This window comes from Phaethon aethereus, assembly GCF_964289735.1.
Source record: "Phaethon aethereus genome assembly, chromosome: 3".
In the NCBI taxonomy this organism is placed as follows: Eukaryota; Metazoa; Chordata; class Aves; order Phaethontiformes; family Phaethontidae; genus Phaethon; species Phaethon aethereus.
The window spans coordinates 76987013-77001104 of record NC_138576.1 but is presented as its reverse complement, the minus strand read 5'-3'; the positions used below and the strand labels follow the sequence as shown (position 1 = coordinate 77001104).

General features: G+C 42.8%; 1 protein-coding gene across 1 annotated transcript in view; it reads left to right on the top strand.

The window, feature by feature from the left end:
• Window positions 1-4875, top strand: part of LOC309403440 (plasminogen-like) — a gene marked incomplete at both ends in the record, with an annotated part of 29020 nt that extends 24145 nt beyond the window's left edge. The window contains 3 exons of the mRNA XM_081997564.1: window positions 2427-2533; window positions 3543-3688; window positions 4717-4875. Coding sequence (XP_081853690.1) covers window positions 2427-2533; window positions 3543-3688; window positions 4717-4875 — 412 coding nt within the window. The remainder of the gene's footprint in view (window positions 1-2426; window positions 2534-3542; window positions 3689-4716) is intronic.
• Between the last annotated feature and the right edge of the window lie 9217 nt (window positions 4876-14092).

Sequence of the window (14092 nt, the reverse complement as noted above, 5' to 3'; positions counted from 1 at the left end):
ATATCATTCACTGGGTGCTCTGTGCACGTTTGCACTTGCAGAAACATGCATGCTGTAGCACTGTAGTCCATTTTGCAATCAGCAGTACTCACCGTCTGAACACATTCTGCATGTGACACGACATAAATAGCAGATATGGACCTCATATCCCTCAGTTTCTGGCTTAGATCAACTTTGCTTGTTTTCAAGTTCATTAAATTCCTTCTTTACATTTGTCTTCAGCTTTCTTTGTGGGCCTTATTATTTCCAAACTTTCACCATCAGTTCATAAAACAGAGCACCCAATCAAATATGACGTGAGAAGAGCGGTTGCTACTCTTATACCTGCATTTTGTGGCAATAGATGAAACTTGTCAGAGACCTGATGCAAGTCTGTGAAGATCTTGACTAAAATCATCCCAAAAAAGGGCTGATCTATTAGGAGGACCACTGGTTTCAGCAGCAGTCTAGTCCCAGGTGAATGATGTGCCATGGTCCTGAGCAGCTGTGTGCTGTCTTGGACTTTATACTTCCATTTCAATGTGATGTTGTCCATATTCAGGTGTCTCTTTTGATGTTTTGTTCCCTGCTCTCCTGTTCATTTACCTACCCAGACACCAGAGGTCTCTGAGAAGGTGCCAGTGTCCACGCTGTGTTTGTTGCAATCCCATTTATAGGCCAGTTCCTTGCGTGCCAACAGGTTTTTTAAGTGCTGTCTCATCTTAGGATGGATGTAGAATTTCCTTGGTGCAGAATAGGAGCATCGGTAGAAACAAAGTTAACTTCTTGTCATTGGGGAAGCAGAAGCTGCAATGCTCTGTTGCTGTAGTTCAGAAATGTTTGCCTGGCTACTGTCACACCAGGAGGCCAGACAGGAGCCAGAGCTGCTGTGAGGACCATACCTGAAGTGTTAAATACAACCTTGAAGATAAAGGTCCTAGAGGAACAACACTAGAAACCTAAAGAAACCTGGAAACCAAGAAAACCCCCGACCAATCTGAGTTTTTTCACTTTAATCTTCTCTTGATTATCAATTTTCAGGATTCTTTCGATAAAAATGGGCTCTATTGAGAAGTGAATGAACAAGTTTTGGAAGCTGCAGAAATGATTTCCATTCTTATAGGGAAAAGAACTCAGGCAGGATACATTTCATGGAACTATGTGAGAGTGGAGGTTTGGGATCACCATCTTGGCCTTCAGAGGGCTGGAGGATAGAGTTAAAAATTACGGTGATGGCATTGGCAAAACTGTATCTTCAGCACAGGAGCTGGTTAACATCTCCTACCCTCCAGGACTGCTGTGTTCATGTTTCAGTCAGATTTTTGTGTTAGAGAGATCTTTATTTTAAGATGGGTCAGAGTCAGTTCCCTTTGGTCTCTCATTCTCTTGAATTTTCTTGGGGCTTATGGCCCTGGCATGGTCTAATTAGGAACACGAGATTTGTTAGTTCTCTTTAATCGGGCATTGAAGATCTCACTAATATCACATCACATATTTTGAAAATCATTCTGGGCCTGAAAAGAGATTATAAAGGTTCATTTTACCCTGACTGAACATCTGGAGTTCATTCAGGTCCTTTTAGTCTCTCTCACAATCAGAACTAACCTTCACAGGGTAGATTTCTGACAGTGGTAGATCTCATTTAACAGCTTGTTCAGACATACTTTCACTGTAACAAAACTGTTTGCATTTGTCTGACTTCTAGGGCAATACACCTTCCTGAAGCCACTTCATTTTTTCATATCTACACCTGAAAGTCAATAAGGGATCAGACAGTCCAAAGCAAAGACGTCCCTATGCAACATTTTCATCTTCTGCAGAACTGCTTTCCAGGGCCCTGTTCACTCCATATCGAGCTTTATTCCAGTCCTGAAGCCTTCCAGGCACAATGTTGTGATGAGAAAGAGTTTTATTTTGGTATTTACTTTATAGAGGTGCTAGACTTAGTAATGTGCAAGATACTGCATGATGTCACCCACAGTTATATCACCTACATAACCAGAGGAGAAAGGAATTTTCCACAACTTCAGCTGTGTCTTCTTATTTACTCATTCATCCATCCTTCCCTCCTCCCGTGAAGTCCCTGAAAATGTCCACTACGTCTGAGGCAGGGAGGATCTAAGACAAGTCAGGCTCACACCACGTGCAAGGACTGCTAGGGCTGGGTTTGGACTTGTGCATGTTCCGATACACACTGCAGGGGTAACCAGAGATCAGTGCTCTAGCACTGCGCTCCAAACACACTCACACCGTGACTGTGCCCACAAACACATCCCAGAGACTTGCAGTTGCTCTAAGTAACTTCTTTTTTCACTAAGTGACCAGACAATCACCTTCTCCACCCTTCCCCATGCCATTTCCATGTAGAACCTTCTGAGTATGAAGACTGAACAAGCTGATCATAACTTTTCTAAGGATCTTTTAATTAATATTTGTTTGTTTTCCAGTCCTGTAACAATTACTGATCGTGTAAAACCAGTTTGTTTGCCTGAAACCAGTCTGATGGTAGAAAGAAATGCAGTATGTTTTCTAACTGCCTGGGGAAAAACAAGAGGTAAAACATATTTGGTGCGGTTAAAAACTTAGGAAGGTTTCAAGTCCTTCCCAAAATATGTGCACTCATGGGACCTGAAAAACACATTTTACTTAAGATTTAAGTAAGTCAGAGGTCACCGGGCAACAATATTATTTTTATTTCTTTCTCTCAGACATTGATTTTCCCCCCTTATTGCTCACATAACCTGAATTCATTAAACAAGAGAAAAGAAACTTTAAGACTTTAGCACCTTTTATCTCTGTCTTGGTCAGCTTAGGTACACACTGTACTTGCATAAATTTTCTCCAGCATAGACAGCATTTACTGGCTGTCTTCTCACCTTTTTCTGTTTCTTAACTTGCATTTTTTAATTTTTTTCTCAGCTTGCCACATGATGGCAGCTGCTTCCTATGTTCTAGTGATCACAACCACAAAAAAATAGTACATGCGAGATTTCTTCTGAAAATGCATTAGGATGGAAAAATCAACAGACCAGTGGTGCATTTAGGCAATGGGAAAGAGGCTTGTGCCACGTCATGCAACTAGTTCATTAAATTGGCGGGGAAAGGGGAGCAGAGCCAGAGCACCACATCTAAATAAATTATGTTTCAGGAAAATTCAACCTTGGCTTCAGGAAAATTCTCCTTGTCTGGAAAATGCTATCTTTAGGCTTGAAAGGGTTCAAATTAACGTAAAGTAAATCCAGGCTAACATTTTTTCCCCTGAAACAGGCCATTGCTACTGCACTGTAATGAAAGCCTACAAACTGACACAATGGCTCAGAATACTAAGCATCTATTTCTATTTATTTTGTAATGCTTTGCAGAGAAGACTAACTTCTGCTTATTGAGGGCAGGTATGATGCAAGTACAAAAAAGTTGAAAGATTTAATAAGGCCCTTCAGGGAGCTCAGAGACTATAGTAGAGTTGGGGATAGATCACAGTCCTTTCATTATTGAGTCTTCACTGGAGTGCAATGCCCAGGCTACCATTTATAACTGTTATATTTTCTTGGTTGTTCATAAAGGTATCGATGTGGACAACAGATTAAAAGACATTGAATTCCCTGTTCTTGAAAACAGAATATGTAATCGCCCTGAAATTCTGAATGGAAGTGTCAAAAATCATGAATTTTGTGGTGGATTTACTTTTGGAAGCACAGGTAACTGCAAGGTAAGAATAATTTTTCTTTGAGTGTAAGCAGGACAAATGACAATTTGTACTTTTGAGGCTCAGAAATAGCTTCAGTAATTCAAGGCTTCTGCATGAAGCATACATAGCATTTTTTCTTCACTCACAGGGTCAACCAGAATAGCAGGGAAATTGCATAGGGTAATTTCTCCTGCCTTTCAGAACTGCATGCTGACATATCCTACTCATAGTAGCATGGTGGTGTCATCTCACCTGATGTGTAGCCCATCCCACCTGAAATAAAGCCTGTGATATACTACCTGGACTTCCCTTTGATCCTAGAGACAGAGGGGAAGCTAGTGACTGTTTCTGGTGCAGCCTGGAGTTGTACCATATCTTTATTTAATCCCTTGATTAAATCAAGATTGAAGTGCTTTCAGTTTTCTAATTTTCACAAGACTTTTAAAATGTGGTTAATGGAGGATATCATGTTGGGAGCTTTTCAATAAAAAGTTGGTAGCTACTTGGTGACAGAGTCAGAAAGCAAATGATGGACTGTCTGAGCAGGTGTTCAAGACTGCCGGTGCAAATGGTGTCTTTGACAGTGTGGACACTGCATTCATTAATAGGCACACAAATCACTGGACGTAGGTATTAACCTCCTGCCATGCCTGGATTTTAAGAAACAGCATTAAAACAATTAGATTCATTTTGTCCAGGATCAAGTAGGTCAGAGGTTGTGGAAACTTGAGAAACTTCCTTTTTTGTGTGTAATTGGCTTCACAGTGATCTGGGGATGTTCCCACATCCATGATTGGTGGTTGGGTCTCTCTTCTTCAGACCAGAGGAGTGGCCTGGATGATTGGAAACACCTTTTTTTGTCCCCTCCATTCTTTTTTACTCCATCAGGTCTAATAAAACACCCTCCCTCTCTCTACAGCCCTTGCCTCAGTCATATTTTGAGGCCTTCAGAGTTACCACAATACTATCCCTGCCAAGATTTTGCTGTTTGCATGTCTAGTGTCTCCATCACTAAAGAAGTCACCTTTTTTTCCTCTTCTCCTCTCAAGGCTGAAGTTGGAGGACCTCTGGTCTGCCAAGATAAGCGCAGATTTGTCCAATATGGAGTCACCTCTTGGGGGCTGGACTGTACCCAGCCATCAAAGCCTGTTTTTGTCCGAATTCCTAGTTTTGTTTCTTGGATCAAGAATGCAATGGCTGCCCACTGAATCTGGATGCAGGCTAGCTTTTCTGGAAAGCAGTCCCTGTGTCAGAAACAACATTCCAAATATGGTTTTAAAATTGTAATAATCATAAAAATCTTAAATAAATATCATTACTGGCTAAGCATAAGTAGCTATTGCAAAGCAATAGCCAAGTTGGCCAATTATTACTGTCTGTCAGAGTGTCTGTGTTGTGCCTGGATAAGTCAACCATGTTGCAGGTAGCAACAGCTGTAAGCTTCCTACCTCACCCCTCTCTTTTGAGACGTGCTCCAACTCATGAAAGTGGCTTTCTCTTTGTTCAGACACCTGGTTTTCTCCTCTGTGCATGCAAGCATCTGGCCTCTCTCTGTGTACAAGGTCTTCCCTGTGCAAGAAACTTTATCCCAAATCAGGTCTGATCCCTTACCCACCACTGGCATCTGCTTCCCTTTTCTGTTGCTGCTCCAGGAATAAGAAAGTAGCAACCAAACCCAGCCACTACCTTGGGTGAGAAAAGACCAAGCTAGACTGTGTCTGTGCTGCCAGGAGCTGGATGAAGGCCTGGTGGCGTTGCTTCTTCTTGGAGCTAATAGGGTCCTGACTCTCACCACCCACACAGAGCTTTGTGCTGTGCTGTGCAATCCTCTAACCTTCCTCGGTTAGATGTTTGCGTGGAAAAAACAACCATCCACTCTAGCGGGCAAAGCGGTAAGTTGGACGGCATATGATATCATTAACGTATTTGTGAGGCACTTGAACAGAAATCCTGCTCTCGCTTGTGACACCAACAGTTCAGCCCCCACACAGAGTTCAGGAATTAAAATAAACTGCTCTTCCAGTTAATTTCCAGAAGAGACAAAGATATCTCAGAAGGTGGGACAAGAGAAGCTGGGTGCCAGGGCGCCAGTGCTTGCCTCATCAGGCTTTGTATCTCATGCTCCTCTGTGCTGTGCAGCAGGGAGGTGGAGAAAGAAAGAGCACCCCCAGGTTAGTAAAGCTTCCCAAAGCCACGGAACCTGGCCTGGTTGCCACCCAGAGCAATGGAAAAGGACTGCTATTGAAGCTGTCAGGAAAGGCTGGGTTAGAGAAAGGCTCTTCAAGCAGTACTGCAGTGACCAAAGGAAATCACCGAGCGGGACATGTTCCAGCAGCATCAGAAATCAACAGAAACCCACCTGTCCCATAGACTCCAAGTCAGTTACCAAAGCTAGTTCCAGCATTTTCAGCTGTTGTTCCAATTTTCTGTGTATCGCTTAAAAACATACCGCTTCCAAACAGTACATCTATGGACCTAGTAGCGGAAGAAATGTACACCCCTTATGGACTTGTAATCTGAACAAGAATTTCTGTGGTTTTTTAGTCTTCCAGTTGTATACCTGATTCAAAGTATATTATAAATCTATATCTTGTATTTAGGTACTTTATTATTGCTATAAAAGAACTCTATAGAGATCAGGCTCTATAAACTAATTTTTGGATTATTAAAAAACCTAGAATTAAAAAAAAAATATTTGCAGGCTCTTTACTCACTCCTTGATCTTCTCTACCAATTCTTTATGGTTTCCATTATGACCCACTCAATTTCCTTTGCTCATCATGATACAGTTTGAATAGCTGTTCTTTAACCCAGTCTTTCTTGACAGCATCTTTTTCTTGGATTCCTTCCAGACACTGAATATTGTCTCCCTCTCCGAGCTCCTGCTCTCCTTCCATCCAGTCTGCCTTTGGTTGTGTAGCCCCACAGCAGCCACAGGAATGGTCACCTTTTTAAAAGACGTGGCCCTTAGCATGAAGTTTCTCACACTATCACAGACCTCTGTGCTCTGACCCAGAGGAGCTGGAGATGGTGGTGAGTCTCTTACACTTCTTTCTGTGCAATCAGCTGAATATGTGGAGCATGTTTCAGGCTACAACCACTTCTGCAGCCTGTTGTTACCATTCACCTCACTTAATTGACCTGTGCGACAGGGTTGAAGAAAAACCTGATGTGTGAAGCCAGAAACAGCTCCTTTTGATCTGTGACCAATATAATGCACTCTTTAGTTGCACAAGTTTTCTGCTCAAGTATAGTACTCAGTGCGTCTCTCCCTAGTTCTCCTGTGGTAACACAGCCCCAAACGCTTTTCTTGAGTTGTATGCTCAGTAAACTTGGATGCTTTCAGAACCTGTTGAGCGCAATGTTTCCTGGAGCACATGAAAGGCTTGCTGCCATCTGGCACGTGCTTTCCGTTCCCCATGTACTGTTGTTTTCCTAAGTTCTGCCAGTAGTGCTGTTTCTTCAAAAAACATTGGCACAAATTCTCAGTAATAACTGGCCAGACCCAGGAACCGTTCCTGTTTCTTTTGGTGCCTGTAAGCCGTTCCTCAGTGCCTGTGGGCATTGCCTAATGGAAATTTCAGGTATTTGATACCGTCTTTTGCTAGTAGACGCTGAACCGTGCGTGCTGGGGGTCTGCCAACCCAGGCGGTACCGTTGCCTGCAGAGGTTTTGTACAGTCTGCCTGTGATTCACAGGGCGCAGTAGCACAGGTGTCTGCGGCTGCGCACACCTCGCGGAACCCAGCAACCCCCCACCTCTGTCACCGAAACACCGCTGCTGTTTCTTGTGAACCGAAAGCTATTGTTCTTGACGTCAAGGTTTAAAAAAGGCCATTCTCCCCAGATGCTCTTGTCAGAGTACCTCTCAATAATATTTGGTTAGATTTGGGGTGACCGTCAGTGTAGCTCTCCCTGGACACTCTAATAAATATGACAATTTTCATGTCACTATGCATCACATTTGGAAATTGGGTTTCTTTTACAGAAATCCATGTGATTCATTAAGCAGTCCATCCTCTTGCTACCCAGTTTTCAGGGACTGAAGACTCTCTTTGGCCTTCACTTTACAATATTCTCTGAATCTTCTTTGAATTGGTTCTGCAGTTATTTGAGTCTTTTCTGGGTGTCATTTTGTGACTTGGGGGTTGGGGTTTTTTTAGCTTTTATGAGAATACAGTCTGGAAATCCAGCATTATTTTCCCTAGCTGAGAAAATGACTGTGGTTTTAGCTGTTCTCTTGCAGCATGGGAATCCTTGATTTACTGTCAGTCATCTGTCCTGGTTCTGGCACATTGTGACACACTACTTCTGGCAAGGCTTCTTCCATTTTCCACTCTTTTGCTGTATCTAAATAATAAATCTGTTTTTACATTTACAGTGCAGCTCATTACTACTAGGACTGTGTCAATGCATTGTCATAGAAGTTAGGAACTCGGACCCTGAGTCTGATAATAGCACCAGCACTTTGTCGTCAGACGGCACCCTGCATTTTTGGCACACAAGTGCCGTCCTCTTCATTTCATCTGTGCTTCTTGGGTCTGCTTCGGTGCACTCTATGCTCTTACTCTGTCACACTTGCAAATGTACCACTGGGGGTTTTTTTTGTTTTCCTGTACCTTAAGCCTGTAGACAACTGCAGCACTTCAAACCTTTCTGAGTGCTAGAAGTGCATCTTCTTCAAGAAGCTATCTCATACAAGATGTTATAAAATTAATGGGCGGTTTGTAACTAGGGAAGGTGTTGCAGACTTTGAAAATAAGCTTGGAAAAAAAGTTATGAAGATAACACCAAGTTGTTCACAACATCATCTGTCTAAGTTTTCACCCCACTTTCATGTGCCTTCCACCTCGTCTGCGATGGATCTTATATTTCTGCACTTTTTTTGGCAAAAATAGGACATGATATGCTACATGGCATCTATAAATGACATATCTTTCAGAAATTTACTTTGAATTAAAATATAATAGAAGCAAACAATAAAGCTGACCAGCAAATTTTCCATGATATTTAATGCAAAATTTCCTAATCTCAGCTCAGGACTTCACATGACACTCAGAGGGGAAAAAAACCCAAACAACTTTTCCAATGCTGTCTCCAGCAAATGTAAGCTGTGGAATCTAATGCCAAGGTCTTTTTGCATAGGAACATAAAAATTATTAAAGAATAAAGGATTTTTATACAACAACTATTAAACTGGAACCATCATAAACACTTTTATAAACTGCTTGTAAACAAAGATGTTGCTGTATGTTATACTTACAGACATAAACACACACATTCACACATGCACACACACACAATCTGCCAAAATACTAAACTAAATCTGAAGGTGATATTCTCACCTTGCTGACATACTGTTGAAAATCTCACTGACTCAAATGGCTTGAACCGATCCCATTCCACACAGCCATGAATGGAATAGAACAACATCATTTGCTGCCTTGACCTTTTAGCATTTCATTTCAATACGATTAAACTGCTTAAAACATCCTTCCTTAATGCAAGTTAATGAATCAAGAACAAGCATGGAGACAAACCTGCATGTAAGCAACAAGTAGAAACTGCACTGACGATTTCAATATATACATTGTCTGGAAAATGGAGGTTGCTTGTCCCTCTTTTCCAAAACTGTCATAGAAGCAAGGAGCTACAAACATTCATGCTATTTCAGCGACATTTCCAGACAGCCGATCACACCAGTAGCTGGAACCATCAGTAAACAATACACTGCTGCAGGGATCATTGTATATAACTGGGTAAGTGTGTAGAAAAATACCAGAACGGCACTTTACACACAGGAGGCATTTTCTGGGGTCTTCGGAGGCGCTTGGGAAATTGTTGGGTAAAATGCAAAATCTCTCACACACTCTCTCCTCTGCTTTTCCAGCCAGAAGTGGAAGAGCCGTTATGCTCCTTTTCTTCATTTTCTCTTCCACATTCTGCAGCCAAATAGCCCTCACCCTCATCCAGGGACTCCCCAGTAACTCCAAACATTTTGGGCAGCGTGGTCAAAGGGTTAAGCTGCACCTCTATGTGTGAGAGGAAAGACTGATGAAAGTTCAACAACCCTCCCTCTGCATGGGCTCCAGAACAGGTCACAGCTGAGTCCTGTGATTTGGGGCAGCGGAGACAGGAACTACTTGCCTGCTAAACCCAAAAAAGTGTAGCCATGACCTGCCGGGCACCAGGCTTTGAGGAGCCTGAGTGCAAACAGATACTCGCCTTCCTCTAGACTCTTGCAAGAAGAAAACAGAATTAAAAGGAAAATAGACATACAGGTTGAATTTCAGGCTCTATTATATGCTGCTTCTCCGTTTCTGTTGTGCAGCCCCACATGTAAAGAGTGACCAGCGCTCGCAGGCAGGGTGGCGACTGCCGTGCACTGGGAGAGTAACAAAATCAAGAAAGGAGAAGGTTGCCCGCAGGATATGTTCTCTCACTAACAGAAGCGTCGAGCGGGCTCCAGCAGATCACCGCGGTGGTTTTGCTGAACCGTTGCCCAAAGCAGTGCTGCTGCTGGGCATGACATGCTGGGACACTCGAGCAGGACTCAAAGCTGCCCTCCGGGTCGCTCTGCTGTACGCCATCCTCTCGCCTAGCTACGGTTTCTCCAAAGAGAACGCTTTTGCCCTCCTACCTGGCAGTGACATGATGAAGTTGTCCCTCATGTACAAATTGTAACACGCTGCATGCTAAATGCCACAGCTCCTGAACTGGCCCCTATTTCCAGGTATTTACAGCTGAATTTACTCTTCAGCTGCTTACTTTTAAGGCAGGGAAAGGACTGCATTTTCTCTTAAGCGCCTCCAGTAAAGGCTGCTGTCAGATTCTCTATGGCATTAATGCTCTTCAGAGCTCTGTGAAAGTCAATTGCAGGGTCCCTGTTTTTCCAGATATTTTTTCAGCAACACAGAAACCCCAGTAGTTAATTCTTTAGATCTTTCTACTATAAAGATGATACTCAGTTTGCTCACTTCCTAACCTCTCTGCTTCTCATAAGTCTGTCTGACTTTATTCTGCTGGTTTCTCATATTTGGCAGCAGCCAGAACAAATGGACATCTCAAAGACTAAAACTTTCACTATTGGAGAAACACCCTCTCTGGTCTTCTTGCTGTCACCATCACTTTCCTTTCCTTGGATACATTAGCATCTATGGCCAGAAATTACAGAGATGAGCTTATCTACCAGGTCTTCTGCCCTCTGTGTTCCTTCACGTGTAAAGCAAGGACAGAATTTATTTTTAACTTGGCTAATTTTTCTTTCCTGACCCCCTTACCACCTTACCCACTGCAGCTCCTGCCATTAGAAGCCATCCACATTATCCCTCTGGGGCTGCTGCCCAAAGTTCCCTTTGGATCTGTGAAGCAGGGCCATGTAAGTCTCACTTTTGTCACTTGTTCTGGTTGTCTTTGGAAAGAAGTTAAAGATACTTTCCTTATTCCCCAGCTACCTGTGGATCTATGCCATAGCATTACTCTTTGGAACTCTTACATGAGCTCCTCGAGTTCACGCTCACCCCAGACCTGCAGCTGTGCCCTGCCTTTTGAGATTGCCCCTCCAAGCAGCTGAATCTTGCCTTTGGCCCTTTCTCCTTTTAGGAAATAGCTGCTATCTAAGTGGGTGTTTTCTGCCTTTTTCTGATTCTGAAGTTTAGGGAAATTATGTTTATGTGAATGCATTCCATAAGGTGTGACCTGTGTTCTGACATTGTTTGCAGGGTTTTTTTCTGAGCTTACAGTAAACCCAATTTCAAGGGTCAACTTCTATTTAAAAAGCCTCCTACTGTTGTTTATATTTTAACCACTGTGCTAACCAATGTACCCTGACTCTGAAATAAGATCTGATAAACTTCCACCTATGGTAGGCCTCACAGTGGTCAAATAAATGAGAACAAACACCACAAAACCAGAACTGGGGAGAGACTTGGACACTGTGTGGATCTATGAGGGAAAAGAGGAAAGGAGGAAAGGCACAAAATGAGATGGATAAGCCAACACTTTAAAAGAGATTCTTTCAAACACGATGCCTTGAGAGGTCACGTCCTTGTCACAAGGCAGCAGTGGGGAGTGCCAGTCGGGCAGATGAAAGACAGTTCTGTTTTGACATTCTGTTGTGGAAAACTGATAGAATGAACAATTTTTTTTGTACTAGGATCAACTGCTGGCAATATCCCCAAGTCCAGTTTTCCAGGATCAGATCCATTACGACAGAGATGAATAATATTTCTCCAAATCTGCATTGTCATCTTTGACAGAAATGGCAACATAAGTTTTTTCTCCTTTCCTCATAAATAAATCCACACTGAAGTAGATGCATTTTAACCAGGTTCAAGGCAATGAGATTGAGAGAAGAACCGGACCGAGGCCTAAAAGTGGCTACTGCTGTGTGGACCTTTAACATGAGGAAATCTGCAAAAGAGAGCTCGCTTACATGATTCGTGCAGATAGTCCTAAACTATCCTGGACACATGTTAACACACCTTTGGCTACCCCAGTTAGCTCCTTTGGTTTTGAAAACCTGTAGGAAAAGCTGATCTGATTAAAAGCTCTAAAACATCATGTTTATCAAAGAGTTTTACAAACTCATTTAAAACTCAAGGCTTTTCAAACCTTTCCTGTGCAGGAGAAACAGCCATATGTAAACCATACATGCAGCTTTTCTCCTACACTTTAACCACCGGACGTGTACCATAATGCAGTAACCCAGCAAGTATCTCAGTGGAAATGGGAGGTACAGAAGGATGCGGAAGGTGCCAGAGGTGCTGGGGAGGGCAGAGCTGTGCAGGAAACAAATTTTGCATCGGAGTAAAGAAAAAGACACTATCTGATAACACTTGATTGGAAGGCGGCATGGGGACCGGCGAGCAGGTGCTGGCTGTGGCGAAGACAGTGGCCAGGGAATCATGGGGTGTGGAGCTGGCGAGAGGGAACCCAGGATCTGGAGTGAGAATTGAAAAGGAGGTTAATACCATTAAAAACACTTGGGTCTAAACCAGACTTGAGTAGCTCTCAAAAGCCTGTTTGCTAGTGAAGCCTACCTTGTATTCTGCTCCTTCATTTTATCCTTCTTTCCCAAGGAGTAATTGTTCCTAAAACCCGACAAGCTCGATCCCACATACAATTGCACAGTGTCCAACCCCTTCTCTCTGTCACCTTTCAAGCGTTTCCCTGAGCTGAGTCGAGCTCCCACCATCTCTCCTCTTGGGTCCATCTGCTTTGCTTCCCTGGCCTAGCATTAGCAGTCTCCCAATCCCCTACGGGTATCCCACACTGTGCTGTTGTTCACAAGTTGCATTAAAACATCTTCGAGCACAGAAGGCAACCAGATAACATGGTATTACAGCACCCTACAGGAGAAAAATAGCACAGGACTACAAGCAGGATCAGGTCCAGATTTTTCAGTTAATCTGTAAAATAGCAGATCGTCAGGTTCCAATACTAGAATGCCTCTCTCGCGTATTTACTCCTGCAGCCCTAACTTTATCCCAAACCTTCAGCACCATGAAATCCCCATATAAAGTAAGCGGGACGACAAGGAATTGGATAGGCTCCCTAGTTTTTAGAAGGAACTCATCATTCTATGAACTTTCTGCCTTCAATTACAGAATACTGAACTGCATGACCCAGCAGCGCCCATTCAAGCCTGTTTTCCTCATCCAATATTCAGCCCCCTCCTGCCTCTGGTGAGTCACTGGCACATTTGATTCCATGAGTTGTTTTGAAGCAACATCTGTGACCTAACAGGCAAGAGAAGCCATGAAATGGTGCTGCAGTGCAACTTTTCCAAGGCAAAGGCCGCTTGGGAAATGCAGAGTGAGCTGATGTTGAAATCAGGATGACACATGGATGAGCAAAGTCTGACACCCTCACTGGATGAGTTTATGCATGCAGTGTGAGGTTAAATATCTGATGAGGAAGAACACTAAATAGCTATCTATGGGTCTTAAACCTAAAGTTATGCTATTACACTAAAACGAACCCTAAGTCTTACTCCCAAATAGAAGACAAAAAGAAATGCTTAGGTCAAGGAAACATAGGAGAGAAGGAATTCTTTAATAAAAATGTAAAATTAAAGTATTTTACAGAATTAATATTATCTGGATCTGATAATTGTGCTTACCCTGAGATTAAGTGGAAGTTGATCCTTATAAATCAGTACAGGTATGTATGGCTGAAATTACCATTGGGACTCTAGTGTCAGGAGAAATTCAAATTCTGCCTGAACACACGATTTCCCATGCTTGCCAGCAACATTATTCCTGTCTATTCTCTAGCAAAGAAACACCTAACCATTTGAGAGCAAAACATGTCCCACAGAACAGGAGAGTGCCTTCGTATTTCCCAGCATCCAGTACAAGTGATTGAGTCTGATTTGGTAATCCACCCAACTCAAGGTTGTTTGAATGGCCACACCACGGCAAAG